We start from the raw sequence: 13,882 nt of genomic DNA, 5'->3' as shown, positions 1-13,882 counted from the left end.
CGCCGTTTTTGGCGCCGGTCGGCGGACATCGCGCCGATTACGGAGAATTTTGCCCAATATTCCGGATGTGGGGCAGGATTCTCCGACCCCCCGCCGGGTGGGAGAATCGCCGGGGGTCGGCGTGAATCCCGCCCCTGCCATCCTCCCAATTCTCCCGCCCCCCAAATACCGGCGTGGCGTGAGTCGCGCCGCCCGCCTCGGAGAATGGCGGGGTCCGGCGCGATTCAATAGGCCCCGGGGCTGTCCGGATTCTCCGGCTCGCGATGGGCCAAAGTCCCGCCCGTTCTATGCCGGTCCCGTCGGCATAAATTAGAGTTGGTCCCTTACCGGCGGGACCTGGCGGCGCGGGCGGACTCCGGGGTTCTTTGGGGGTCGCAGCGGGATCTGGCCCCGGGAGGTGCCCGCACGGTGGCCTGGCCCACGATTGGGGACCACCGATCCGCGGGCGGGCCTGTGCCGTGGGGGCACTCTATTCCTACGCGCCGGCCGTGTAGGCCTCCGCAATGGCCGGCGTGAAGGTGAACCCCCCCTGCGCATGCGTGGGGATGACGTCAGCAGCCGCTGATGCTTCCGCGCAGGAGCGGACCCACGCTGGCCGGCCGAGTCCCTTCGGCCTCGGCTGGCGCGGCGCTAAAGGCCTTCCACACCAGCTGGCGGGGCGCAAACCACTCCGCCGCCATCCTAGCCCCTGAAGGTGCGGAGGATTCCGCACCTTTGGGGCGGCCCGACGCTGGAGTGGTTCCCGCCCCTCCACTGCGCCATTTCTGCTCGCCCCGCCGATTCCCGGAGAATCCCTCCCGGGGTCTCACCAAAGTTCCTTACAATTTTAGCAAGGTGCCTTTCTTCCTGTACTCCAATATCCATGCAATAAAGTCGAACAGACCACTTGCCTTCCTCATTGCTTGCTGTACCCACACACTAATTTTCTCTGATCTGTGTAGGAGCACAATTAGCAATATGTGCCCACATGCAACAAGTCAAGCATAAAATCCAGGTTTGGGGTGATAAGTGGTAAGTAACAGACACACCACACAAGTGCCAGACCAAAGCTGTGTCCAGCAAGAGAGAGTTTAACCACTTCATTGTGGGGATAACCATTAACCAGAAACTTAACTGGACCAGCCACAGCCAGGAGTGTGAGGAAATATATCCTATCCGCCTGGATGCATGCAGCTCCTACAACACATTAACAGCTTTACTGCTTTATTTGAACTTCGAGAAGGCTTACGACAAGGTCCCACATAAGAGATTAGCATGTAAAATTAAAGTCTATGGGACTGGGGGTAGTGTATTGAGATGGATAGAAAACTGGTTGGCACAGAAGTAGATATAAACAGATCATTTTCCAAGTGGCAGGCAGTGACTAGTCAGTGCTTGGACCCCAGCTATTCACAATACATGTCAATGATTTAGATGAGGGAACTAAATGTAAATCACCCAAATTTGCAGATGCCACAAAGCTGGGTGGGAAGGTGAGCTGTGAGGAGGATGCAGAGAAGGTTCAGTGTGATTTGGACAAGTTGAGTGAATGGTCAAGTGCATGGCAGATGCAGTATAATGTGGATAAATGAGAGTTTATCATAGAATCATAGAATCCCTAGGGTGCAGAAGGAGGTCATTCGGCCCATCTAGTCTGCACCAACCCTCCGAGAGAGCACCCTAACCTAGGCTGTGCTATTTCCGTAAGCTAGTAACCCCATCTAAACTTTGGGACACTCACGGGCAATTGAACATCGCCAATCCACCTAACCTGCACACCATTGGACTTTGTGAGGAAATCAGAACACTCGGAGGAAACCCATGCAAACAAGGGGAGAAAGCCTTGGCAAGCACAGTGGTTAGCACTGCTGCCTAGAGCGCTGAGGACCCGGGTTTGAATCCTGGCCCTGGATCACTGCCTGTGTGGAGTTTGCACATTATCCACATGTGTGCGTGGGTTTCACCCCCACAACCCAAAGATATGCAGGTTAGGTGGATTAGCCATGCTAAATTGCCCCTTAATTGGAAAAAAAATAATTGGGTACTCTAAATTTTAAAAAATATTTAAAGGGGCTGGTTTAGCACACTGAGCTAAATCGCTGGCTTTTAAAGCAGACCAAGGCAGGCCAGCAGCACGGTTCAATTCCCGTACCAGCCTCCCCGAACAGGTGCTGGAATGTGGCGACTAGGGGCTTTTCACAGTAACCTCATTTGAAGCCCACTTGTGACATTAGGCGATTTTCATTTCATTTCAAAAGAGAAACAAAAACGTGGAGAAAGTGCAAACTCCACTCTCACCTGAGGTTGGAACTGAACCAGGATCCCTGGTGCTGTGAGGCAACAGTGCTAACCACTATGCCACCTGCTGCCCATAATAGTCCACTTTGGTAGCAAAAACAGGAAGGCAGATTATTAGCTGTGCAGCTATAGATTGAGAGAGGGGAATGTGCAACGAGACCTGGGTGTCCTTATAAACCAGTCACTGAAACTCAGCATGCAGGTGCAGCAGATGCTAAAGAAAGTTGGCCTTCATGGTGAGAAGATCAGGGTACAAGAGCAGGGATGGCTTGCTGCAATTATACAGAGCCTTTGAGAGACAACACTTGGAATCTTGTGTGATTTTGAACTCCTTATCTGAGGAAGTATGTTGTTGCGATGGAGTGCAGCAAAAGATTTACCAGACTGATTTCTGGGTTAGCAGGACTGATCTAAGAGGAAAAATTGAATCATTTAGAACTATATTCGCTGGTGTTTAGAAGAATGAGGGGGACTCTCATAGAAAATTCTAACAAGGCCAGATTGGGATGATGCAGGAAGGATGTTCCCAATGGTGGGGAAGTCCAGAACCAGTTTGTAGAGACTAGTAATGATTCACACTGGATTCACATTGCGCTGGCAATTTAAAGAGTCAAGAGAAGTTGGCTCAAAGCCGATTCTGAATATTTAAATTTGATTTTTAATATTCTAATCTGGTTCACGCCCCCATTGGGCATGAACCAGATTACGTCTGTAGGGAGAGCCCAGGAACATTATGCCCTGTTTGGCACCCAAGCAAATCCCGTTTCAGGGCCATCCTGCAATTTTCCTGACATACTCCTCCTATTTTCTATGTTTCTATTTTTGCATTGATTATGGATGCTAGAGTTTTAACTCTGCAACATCTGGGGGAATCCAAAAATTGCAGGCTCTCACCTGTCTCAACAAAAATATCAGACATGAACATTCTGTTTATCCTACCTTGAAATCTAAGAGTGTTGTTAATTAATTCCAGGGAGTCAGCTATGGCATTGTATTCTCCAACTTTAATTTCTACTTTATCTGTAAAGAAAGAGAGAACATTTCATTTATACGATTCCTGCATTACACAAAACAATTGTCATTGTGAGTGTTATATCTTCTTTACAACAATAATTCACACTTTTTCTCTACACTTGTTCAATAATCTGGCAGCAAATAACTCCCATTTTATACTCAAGATATTCAATCCTAAAAGTGAATAGTTGGCCTGAATTCTCTGGTTATCGGGATTCACTTTTCCTGCTGTCAGCGCACCCTCATCAGCCGGGCTCCTATGGGCGTAGGATGGTTACAATGGGAAATCCCATTGACAAGTGGCGGGAAGGTAGAATCTCGCTGCTGAGAAACACATGGCTGGTGGACCAGAGAATCCAGCCGGTCGTTTCTGACTGAATAAAAACAGACATTCAAACTAGTAAATAAGGTAACCAGATTTTCATGCACCGACAAGTTGCACTGTCATCCGGAATAGAAAGCATCTTATCTCATTAAAATTCATATTTATATCTGCCAAACAAAATAGCAAACTTTTTCAAATGGATTGTTTCTTATATGCCAAACGTTAACCTGTTTGTGAATCCCTCCCAGAAAAGCGACATTGGGTACGCATATTTTGGAGCTTTTCCTGAATGCATCAAACCAATCAGCACAGTGAATTAATAATAATAATCGCTTATTGTCATAAGTAGGCTTCAATGAAGTTACTGTGAAAAGCCCCTAGTCGCCACATTCCGGCGCCTGTTCGGGGAGGCTGGTACGGGAATTGAACCCGCGCTGCTGGCCTTGTTCTGCATTACAAGCCAGCTGTTTAGCCCACTGTGCTAAAAATAATTGTAATAATTAAGATACATGAGTAGATATTATGACGAGGTACTCCCAATGCAGAACTTCCTCTCAGGAAACATCTGAGGAATTTGATCATCGATCAGCGCATTAAATTCACAGGCAGAGGAGTTCTTTGCTCAGGTTTTAACATTTAATTTACTTCACACTCAGAAGATGATGCCAAAATGATAAGAGGGTGTGTTTAAAGCTTGTTGATCTGTAGAGGGATATCACTTTACTGGCAGTTTAATGGAGGGAGGCAATGGAGAGATTCGTTGGAATATATGAATGTACCTGAAATCCCTAGTCTATTACTTATAAGGTTATGATGTGGAGATGCCGGCGTTGGACTGGGGTGAGCACAGTAAGAAGTCTTACAACTCCAGGTTAAAGTCCAACAGGTTTGTTTCGATGTCACTAGTTTTCAGAGCGCTGCTCCTTCCTCAGGTGAATGAAGAGGTCTGTTCCAGAAACACATATATAGACAGATCCAAAGATGCCACACAATGCTTGGAATGCGAGCATTAGCAGGTGATTAAATCTTTACAGATACAGAGATGGGGTAACCCCAGGTTAAAGAGGTGTGAATTGTGTCAAGCCAGGACAGTTGGTAGGATTTCGCAGGCCAGATGGTGGGGGATGAATGTAATGCGACATGAATCCCAGGTCCCGGTTGAGGCCGCACTCATGTGTGCGGAACTTATAGCCAAGTCAATTGACAAATGTGGGATTATCCATTTTGGTAGGAATAACAGCAAAAGGGATTATTATTTAAATGATAAAATATTAAAACATGCTGATGTGCAGAGAGACCTGGGTGTGCTAGTGCATGAGTCGCAAAAAGTTGGTTTATAGGTGCAACAGGTGATTAAGAAGGCAAATGGAATTTTGTCCTTCATTGCTAGAGGGATGGAGTTTAAGACTAGGGAGGTTATGCTGCAATTGTATAAGGTGTTAGTGAGGCCACACCTCGCGTATTGTGTTCAGTTTTGGTCTCCTTACTTGAGAAAGGACGTACTGGCACTGGAGGGTGTGCAGAGGAGATTCACTAGGTTAATCCCAGAGCTGAAGGGGTTGGATTACGAGGAGAGGCTGAGTAGACTGGGACTGTACTCGTTGGAATTTAGAAGGATGAGGGGGGATCTTATAGAAACATATAAGAATATGAAGGGAATAGATAGGATAGGTGCGGGCAGGTTGTTTCCACTGGTGGGTGAAAGCAGAACTAGGGGGCACAGCCTCACAATAAGGGGAAGTAGATATAGGGCTGAATTTAGGAGGAACTTCTTCACCCAAAGGGTTGTGAATCTATGGAATTCCTTGCCCAGTGAAGCAGTAGAGGCTCCTTCATTAAATGTTTTTAAGATAAAGATAGATAGTGTTTTGAAGACTAAAGGGATTAAGGGTTATGGTGTTCGGGCCAGAAAGTGGAGCTGAGTCCACAAAAGATCAGCCATGATCTCATTGAATGGTGGAGCAGGCTCGAGGGGCCAGATGGCCTACTCCTGCTCCTAGTTCTTATTATATTTCACAGGTTTCTACATCTGTGAAACACATTTACTGTCCCAAATTAAAGAAATGAAGCAGCCAACATTTGGGAGCAGGAAAAGGCCTCCAATCAAAAGCAGATGTCCAGTTGAAAGTATTGGCCTTGGCAGTCAGTGCTACCTCCACAGGTCCCCACATGGTAACTTGGTACAAATAAAAATTCAATGAACTCACCAGGCCAACTAAGAAACAGTCATACCTTGCATCAATGTTATGTTTTCTATGTCTGAACCAATTTGCCATTGAAACCTTCATTCTTGTCTTCATCACTTCCAAACTCAACTATTTTGTTGCTCTCCTAGGTGGTCCGCAATCTTCCATAAACTTCAGCACATCTAAAATTTCAGTATTCCATGAGCATAACCCAATCAGTTTCGACATGAAGCTGCAACAGCCTTGAAAAGGGCTGCTGGAAGACAAGCATTGAGGACTTTGAGGAGGCAGAGCAACATGCAGCACTAGAAATAGCTTTTTAAGAGCATTTTGGAAGATGTTTCAGAACTGAACAACAGGAGATCTTCTCCCTGCTTCATGAGCAGGATGCTTCCAACTCCTACAGTAAATCAAAATCTCCAATATTTGTCTGTTGCTCTAGAGATTTACTGACAGATCCCCATTTTTTTCATTACACGTTCTCTTCCCAAATTAAACAATGTAATCACAGCAAATCATTTGTCACCATCATTCATTATAGAGCATATGTGAAGTATCTGTAAAACTGTTCCCATGGCGCTTCTCCTTCCCATCAGTTAGCAAGTTTGGCTACCTTTTCTGGTGTGTCTTTCTTCCTGTGGCAGAAGCTTGGCTGCAGCTCCACAAGAGATATACTCAAGGTTCAGGCGGCTCGCAATCTTTATGAATCGGACCCCAAAACCAGCTCACTTCAAGCTGCCAATTTTCCACAGCGATAGCATCTATGAAATGATTGGGAGAAGAGTCGGGTGGCAGATGTGGATATGTTGTCATCAAGATAAACCAAAAGGTCTGACTAGGTGCCAATCTTTGTGTCAGCAGATGTACAGGAAGTTATTCATGTCCCTTCCAATCACATTCTCTTTTGATCAGATATCCTGCGCAAGCTGGGAGGCAGGCCTGTTAGTCCTTGGGAAAGCCCACCTCACTGCAGTCCCTCAGATGCAGCAGCAGAACCTCCAGCATTCACCATTCCCTTCCAGTTGCTCCAGCCTCAGGAATCATTGTCCTGTTCAACCTTTCTGACCCATCCTGGTGTTTCTTTAATTAAAAACCCTTCCTTTGACAGATTTGGCCTCCCACCCCACTCACATTCTATAATTAACCAGTTAACCCAGAAAAAGAAAATGAATACTGTGGCTCATTAAAGAGTCAAAGCAAAGCCTGCTGCAGATTCCACAGAGTCCCTGATTCACTATACCTTTCATCATTTTGATTGGGGCCATCAGAGGAAATATCCACTCTCACTGCCTTATGTTGCAAGTTCCTGCATAAATGTCTGAATGATGCAAACAATTGCTCATGCTCAGAAAAAAATCTGACCCCAGAAACCAGGATCCCTGCCCTTAACAATAATGTACGATGGTGACATCATCCTTCATCCAGATGCAACTTGCTCCTCCAGAATACTGTGCTTCCATTTGTTCCAACACACTCATACTCGACAAATTACCCAAACGGCTGACCTAAAGCTGACTGCTTCACTTAACCTTGGTGTTGGGATCAATGCTGGTGAATGGCAGTGTGGATATGGGTGAGAAGCTGGCTTGTGAGACATTGGGCCATGTTTGTAGACCCACAAAGAGGAAAATTGTTAGCAAGATGTTTTCAGTATAATTTGTTGCTAGGTTTCACTAATGGGATGTATCTTCTCTGAGAAGGTTTTTAAGTTATTGAATAGATAATGAATGATGGATAAGCAGTATGTGAAGCCTGAACTACTGGAGCTATGGAGAGGGGGAGGGGGAGGGGGAGAGGGGGGCGGGGGGGGGGGGGGGGGGGGGATTCCCCAATCCTGTTTTCAGTGGGTGGGAACGGCGAGGGGGTTGAGAATCGAACAAGAGTGCTAAATGGATTTTACACCGGCGGGATTTTCCTGATCAATTATCCCATGACCCCACCAATCATAAAATTCAGGGAGTGGGATTCTCCGAGCCTCCGTGCTGAAATTGCGCTCAGCGCGCGGGGGGGGGGGGGGAGAATGGGGCGTCAGACCCGCAATCGGGGACTGTAGAATCGCCCCCAGTCGCGCGCGTGCGATTGACGCGGTGCTGGTCGGGAGCCATTGAAAGAGGCCCCCGGGGCGACTCTCCGCTGACAACTGGCCGAGTTCCGCTGGCATGGTTCACTCATGGTTCCACCCGGTGGTCGCTCAGAGTGGCGGCTGCGCACCCAGATCTGGTGGGGGGGCAGGTGGATCCGTCACCGGGCGGGGGGCCTCCAGGATGGCTGGGCTCGCGATCGGGGGCCACCGATCAGCAGGTGCGCGTGATCTGCAGGGGGGGGGGTAGCCTATATTGTCAGGGCCGGCCCACGGTGTGGGTCCTCCATGTTGCGTGGACCCGTGGCTGGAAGTGAAGGGCCCCCTATCGGCAACCGGAGCTGTGAGGACTACTCCGGGGTCTCCTAGTCCCCTTCAAAACGGAGAATCACTCTGGACTTTCTCCACGAAAGTCCAGAGTGCTTCGTGCCAGTTTTCTCGCAGGCCTGGGGACAAAGCCCCATTATCAGAGAATTCTGCCCAGGATTCCCAATTACATCTAATTTCCAATTCAGATCAGGCATTTACACCTCCCACGTGGACTGTCCTGTCATGTCTATGTGCCCTAAGAATGACAGGATCAACCGATGTCCGCCTGGTAGACAGAATCCGCCGGAGGTATACTGGTGAATACAGCCCCCGGTGGGGGTGGTGGTGATGGTGGTGGTGATGGTGGTGGGAGGGGGGGGGGGGGGCAGAGGGTCATTCCCAGAAAATACCTTGACACCCCATGGACATTGCTGACTGTCACTGTCTGGGCAGTGGTAGGGGGCAGGTGGGGGCCGAGGGTCCATGTCCATGGTAAGGGGGGGGGGGGTCCGTGGTTGGAGGGGGGTGACTTTTTCTATTTTTAATCTTTTTTACCTCAAAAAAGGGCGCCGCAATCTTTCAAGAGCCTATTCTGCTGCCGGGATGGGCTCAGTCTGGCCTGCCAACATGACATCATGGGACCCACCCCTTCACTTATTTTTTTTATCAGAGTGTCATAAAATATGATATGAAAAGCTGGCGGGCTACACTCTGCTTTTCCTGCCCGACTAACGCTCTGGGGACTTGTCCATTCCTGGATTTACTGTATGCCCTGCTTCTCAAAATAAATTAAAGGATGCACAGTGCCCAATTCCCCTCCAATTACCATGTCTCTTTTGTTATAAAATGTTTTCTGCTACAAAAGCATGTATTACTTACTTACCATTAATTACAGCACCAAGAGAGACATTCAAGGAAAGACAGAATCGTGCAGCTTGAAAGTGCTGATAATAAAGTCCCACATTTAACCCAACACACATGTTGAAAGAGGTGGTGCCTCCTAAGCTGCACAATTCCTACTACCTCTTCATTTAAAAAATAATAATTTTATGGGATGTGGGCGTCGCTGGTTAGGCCAGTATTTATTGTCCATCCCTAGTTGCCCTTCAGAAGGTGGTGGTGAGTTGCCTTCTTGAACCGCTGCAGTCCTGGGGTATAAGTACATCCACAGTTCCAGGATTTAGATTCAGAAACAGTGAAGGAATGGTGATATATTTCCAAGTCAGGGTGGTGAGTGACTTGGAGGTGAACCTCCAGGTGGTGGGGTTCCCAGGTACCTGCTGCTCTTGTCCTTCTAGATGGTAGTGGCTGTGGATTTGGAAGGTGCTGCAGAAGGAGCCTTGGCGAGTTCATGCAATGCATCTTGTAGATGGTACACATGGCTGCCACTGTCCGTCGGTAATGGAGGGATTGAATATCTGTGTAAGGTTTAGCAATCAAGCGGGCCGTTTCGTCCTGGATGCTGTTGAGCTTCTTGAGTGTTGCTGGAGCTGCACCCATCCAGGCAAGTGGAGAGTGAATTACTCACCATAGGATTCCTAGCATTTGGCCTGCTCTGGTAGCCACAGTATTAATGTGACTAGTCCAGTTCAGTTTCTGATCATTGGTAACCCCCAGGATGTTGATTGTGGGGGATTCGGTGATAGTAATGCCAATGGGCGATGGTAAGATCCTCTTTTGTAGGAGATAGTCATTGCCTGGCACTTGTGCAGCGTGTGGGTCAGCACATTAGCACAGTGGTTCGCACAGTTGCTTCACAGCTCCAGGGTCCCAGGTTCAATTCCTGGCTTGAGTCACTGTCTGTGCAGAGTCTGCACGTTCTCCCCGTGTCTATGTGGGTGTTCTCTGGTTCCTCCCACAGTCCAAAGATGTGAAAGTTGGTGGATTGGCATTGCTAATTTGCCCCTTAGTGCCTAAAAAAGGTTAGGTGGGGTTACTGGGTTACGGGGATAGGGCGGAGGTGTAGGTTTAGGTCGGGTGCTCTTTCCAAGAGCCAGTGCAGATTCGATGGCCTCCTTCTGCGCTGTAAATTCTATGATTCTATCAATGTAACTTGCCGCTTGTCAGCCCAAGCATGGATATTGTGCAGGCCTTGCTGTAGTTGGACATGGACGGCTTCATTATCTGAGGAATCGAGAATGGTGCTAGACATTGTGCAGTCATCAGCAAACACCCCCACTTCTGACCTTATGATGGATGCAGCTCAAGATGGTTGGGCGTAAGATCCTACCCTGAGGAACTCCTGTAGTAATGCACTGGAGCTGAGATGAGTGACCTCCAACCACCACAACCACCTTCCTTTGTGTCTGGTATGACTCCTACATGGTAGAGTTTTCCCCCTATTCCCATTGACTCCCGTTTTGCTCGAGCTCCTTGATTTCATACTTGATCAAATGCTGCCTTGATATCAAGGGCAGTCACTCTCACCTCACCTCTTGCATTTAGCTCTTTTGTCCAGATTTGAAAGAAGGAGGGCAGCACGGTGGCACAGTGGGTTAGCCCTGCTGCCTCACGGCGCCAGGGTTCCAGGTTCGATCCCAGCTCTGAGTCACTGTCCGTGTGGAGTTTGCACATTCTCCCTGTGTTTGTGTGGGGTTCGCACCCACAACCCAAAGATGTGCAGGATAGGTGGATTGGCCACGCTAAATTGCCCCTTAATTGGAAAAAATGAATTGGGTACACTAAATTTTTTTTAAAAATATTTGAAACAAGGCTGTAATGAAGTCAGGAACTTGGTGACCCTGGCGGAACCCAGACTGAGTGTTCATGAGCAGGTTATTGCTGAGTAAGTGCCACTTGATAGCACTTTTGATGACTCCTTCCAAGCGGCACAGTGGTTAGCAGTGCTGCTTATGGCACTGAGGACCCGGGTTCAATCCCGGCCCTGGTTCACTGTCCGTGTGGAGTTTGCACATTCTCCACATGTCTGTGTGGGTTTCACCCCCACAACCCAAAGATGTGCAGGTTAGATGGATTGGCCACGCTAAATTGCCCCTTAATTGAAAAAAATAATTGAGTACTCCCCAAAAAAAAGACTCTTTCCATCACTTTGCTGATGATGGAGAGTGGACTGATATGGAAGTAATTGGCTGGATTGGATTTGTCCTGTTTCTTGTGTACAGGACACACCGGGACAATTTTCCGCATTGTCGGGTAAATGCCAGTTGGTGTAGCTGTACTGGAACAGCTTGGCTAGGGGTGCAGCAAGTCCTGGAGCACAAGTCTTCTGTATTATTGCCGGGATATTGGGGGAGGCGATGGCGGCGTGGTATTGTCACTGGATGGTATTGGCTAGAGACCGACATCTGCGATGCTAGGGTCCTCCGGAGGAGACCGAGATGAATCACTTGGCACTTCTGTCTGTAGGTTGTTGCCTCATCTTTTGCACAGATGTGCTGGGCTCCTCCATCATTGAGGATGAGGATATTGTGGAGGCTCATCCTCCAGTGGGTTGTTTAATTGTCCACCACCATTCGTGGCTGGATGTGGCAGGACAGAGTATAATGTGTTAATTGTGGAATCGCTCAGCCCTGTCTATTACTTGTTGCGTATGCTGTTTGGCACACAAATAGTCCTGTGCTGTAGCTTCACCAGGTTGACACCTCATTTTTAGATATGCCTGTTGTTGCTCCTGGCATGTTTTCCTGCACTCATCAGCGAAGCAGGGTTGATCCCCTGGCTTGGTGGTAATGGTAGAGTGGGGGATATGCTGGGCCGTGAGGTTGTAGATTGTGGTAGAGTACAATTCCGCTGTTTCTGATGGTCCACAGCGGCTCATGGATTTCTCAGGCTCGAGTTGCTGGATCTGTTCGAAGTCTATCCATTTAGCACAGTGATAGTGCCACACAACACGATGGAGGGTATTCTCAATGTGAAGACGGGACTTTGCCTCCACAAGGACTGTGCGGTGATCACTTCTACTGATACTGCCATGGACAGATGCATCTGCAGCAGGCAGTTTGGTGAGGATATCAAGATGTTTTTCCCTATTGTTGGTTCTCTCACCACCTGCTGCACTCCCAGTCTAGCAGCCATGTCCTTTAAGACTTGGCCAGCTCAGTCTGTAGTGATATTATCGAGCCATTCTTGGTGATGGCCATTGAAGTTCCCCACCCAGAGTATAATCTGTGCCCTGGCCACCCTCAGTGCTTCTTCCAAGTGTTGTTCAACATGGATGAGTATTGATTCATCAGCTGATGGTGGCCGGTACGTGGTAATCAGCAGGAGGTTTCCTTGCCCATGTTTAACCTGAAGCCACGAGACTTCATGGGGTCCAGAGTCAATGTTGAGGACTCCCAGGACAACTCCCTCCCGACTGTTTACCACTGTGCCGCCGCCACCTCTGCTGGGTCTGTCCTGCCGGTGAGACAGGACATACCCAGGAATGGTGATCGTGGTGTCCGGAGGATTGTCTGTAATGTATGATTCTGTGAGTATAACTATGTCAGGCGGATGCTTAACTAGTCTGTGAGACAGCTCTCCCAACTTTGGCACAAGCCCCCACATGTTAGCAAAGAGGGATTTGCAGGATCAACAGGGCTGGGTTTGCTGTTGTTGTTTCCGATGCCTGGTTCGATGCTGGGTGGTCCGTCCAGTTTAATTCTTTTTTTGTGCTTTTAACAGCGATTGAATACATCTGAGTGTCTTGCTAGGCCACTTCAGAGGGCATTTAATAGTCAACCACACTGTTGTGGGTCTGGAGTCACATATAGGTCAGACTCGGTAAGGATGGCAGATTTCCTTCCCTAAAGGACATTAGTGAACCAGATGGGTTTTATGGCAACCAACATGGTCATCATTAGACTTTTAATTCCAGATATTTTGTTCAGTTTACAATTCCATCACTGTTACGGTGGGATTCGAACCCGGCGTCCCAGATCATGGGCGTCATTCTCCGCCGGCGGGAGTCTCCGTTCTGCCGGCACCGGGGGGTTTCCCGACGGCGTGGGGCTGCCCCACAATGGGAAACCCCATTGACCGGCCGGTGTTACGGAGACTCCCGCCGGCCGGTCAACGCAGAAATGTGGCGGGGCGGGTAGGAGAATTTCGCCCCATGACTTTGAACCAGTGACAATACCACTCCACCACTGCCTCATCAAAGTAAGAGCTTTCATTTCTCCTGTTGTCAGCAGTGATACACTTCAGCACCTCGTAAATGAGCAGGTCCAGATGCAGTGTATTTGAGAAGCACCCTTCCTAATTCTAGGTCGGATGGAGGGCAGGGAGGAAAGTTGATTCCAAGTGCGAAAAATCTCATTTCAATCTGTATTAAAATTCCTTACAGAGAAACATAGAATGGCCGAGCAGTGCTTCACAATTTAAATAGATTAAATCTGGGATGGAGATCCAGCTCCTTTTTCTAAAATGATCTTTTCATAGAATGATAGAAGCCCTACAGAGCCGAAGGAATGAGCGACCCATTTAGACTCCCCCTTCCACCTGCTCTACCCCTGTAACCTCAGAACCAAACCTGCACATCCCTGGATTCTAAGGGGTAATTTATCATGGCCAATCCACCTAACCTGCACATCTTTGGACTGTGGGAGGAAACCGGAGCACCCGGAGGAAACCCACACAGTCACGGGGGGAACGTGCAGACTCTGCACAGTCACTCGAGGCCTGAATTGAACCTCACTCCCTGATAGTGAGGCAGCAGTGCTAAACACTGTGCAAACGTGCCAAGGGCATTGC

The 13,882-nt window shown here is 48.3% G+C and overlaps 1 protein-coding gene across 1 annotated transcript in view; it reads right to left on the bottom strand.

Moving 5' to 3' along the window:
* The window catches only part of gabbr2 (gamma-aminobutyric acid (GABA) B receptor, 2), a 1,455,116-nt gene that overhangs the window by 281,110 nt on the left and 1,160,124 nt on the right, over positions 1-13,882 (bottom strand). Inside the window, exon 9 of the mRNA XM_072509007.1 lies at positions 3,217-3,297. Within this exon, the coding sequence (XP_072365108.1) occupies positions 3,217-3,297 (81 nt within the window). The remainder of the gene's footprint in view (positions 1-3,216; positions 3,298-13,882) is intronic.

This window comes from Scyliorhinus torazame, chromosome 6, assembly GCF_047496885.1.
Source record: "Scyliorhinus torazame isolate Kashiwa2021f chromosome 6, sScyTor2.1, whole genome shotgun sequence".
In the NCBI taxonomy this organism is placed as follows: domain Eukaryota; kingdom Metazoa; phylum Chordata; class Chondrichthyes; order Carcharhiniformes; family Scyliorhinidae; genus Scyliorhinus; species Scyliorhinus torazame.
Note: the sequence above shows the minus strand (reverse complement) of the source record. Positions and strands in the feature narration are given on the sequence as shown.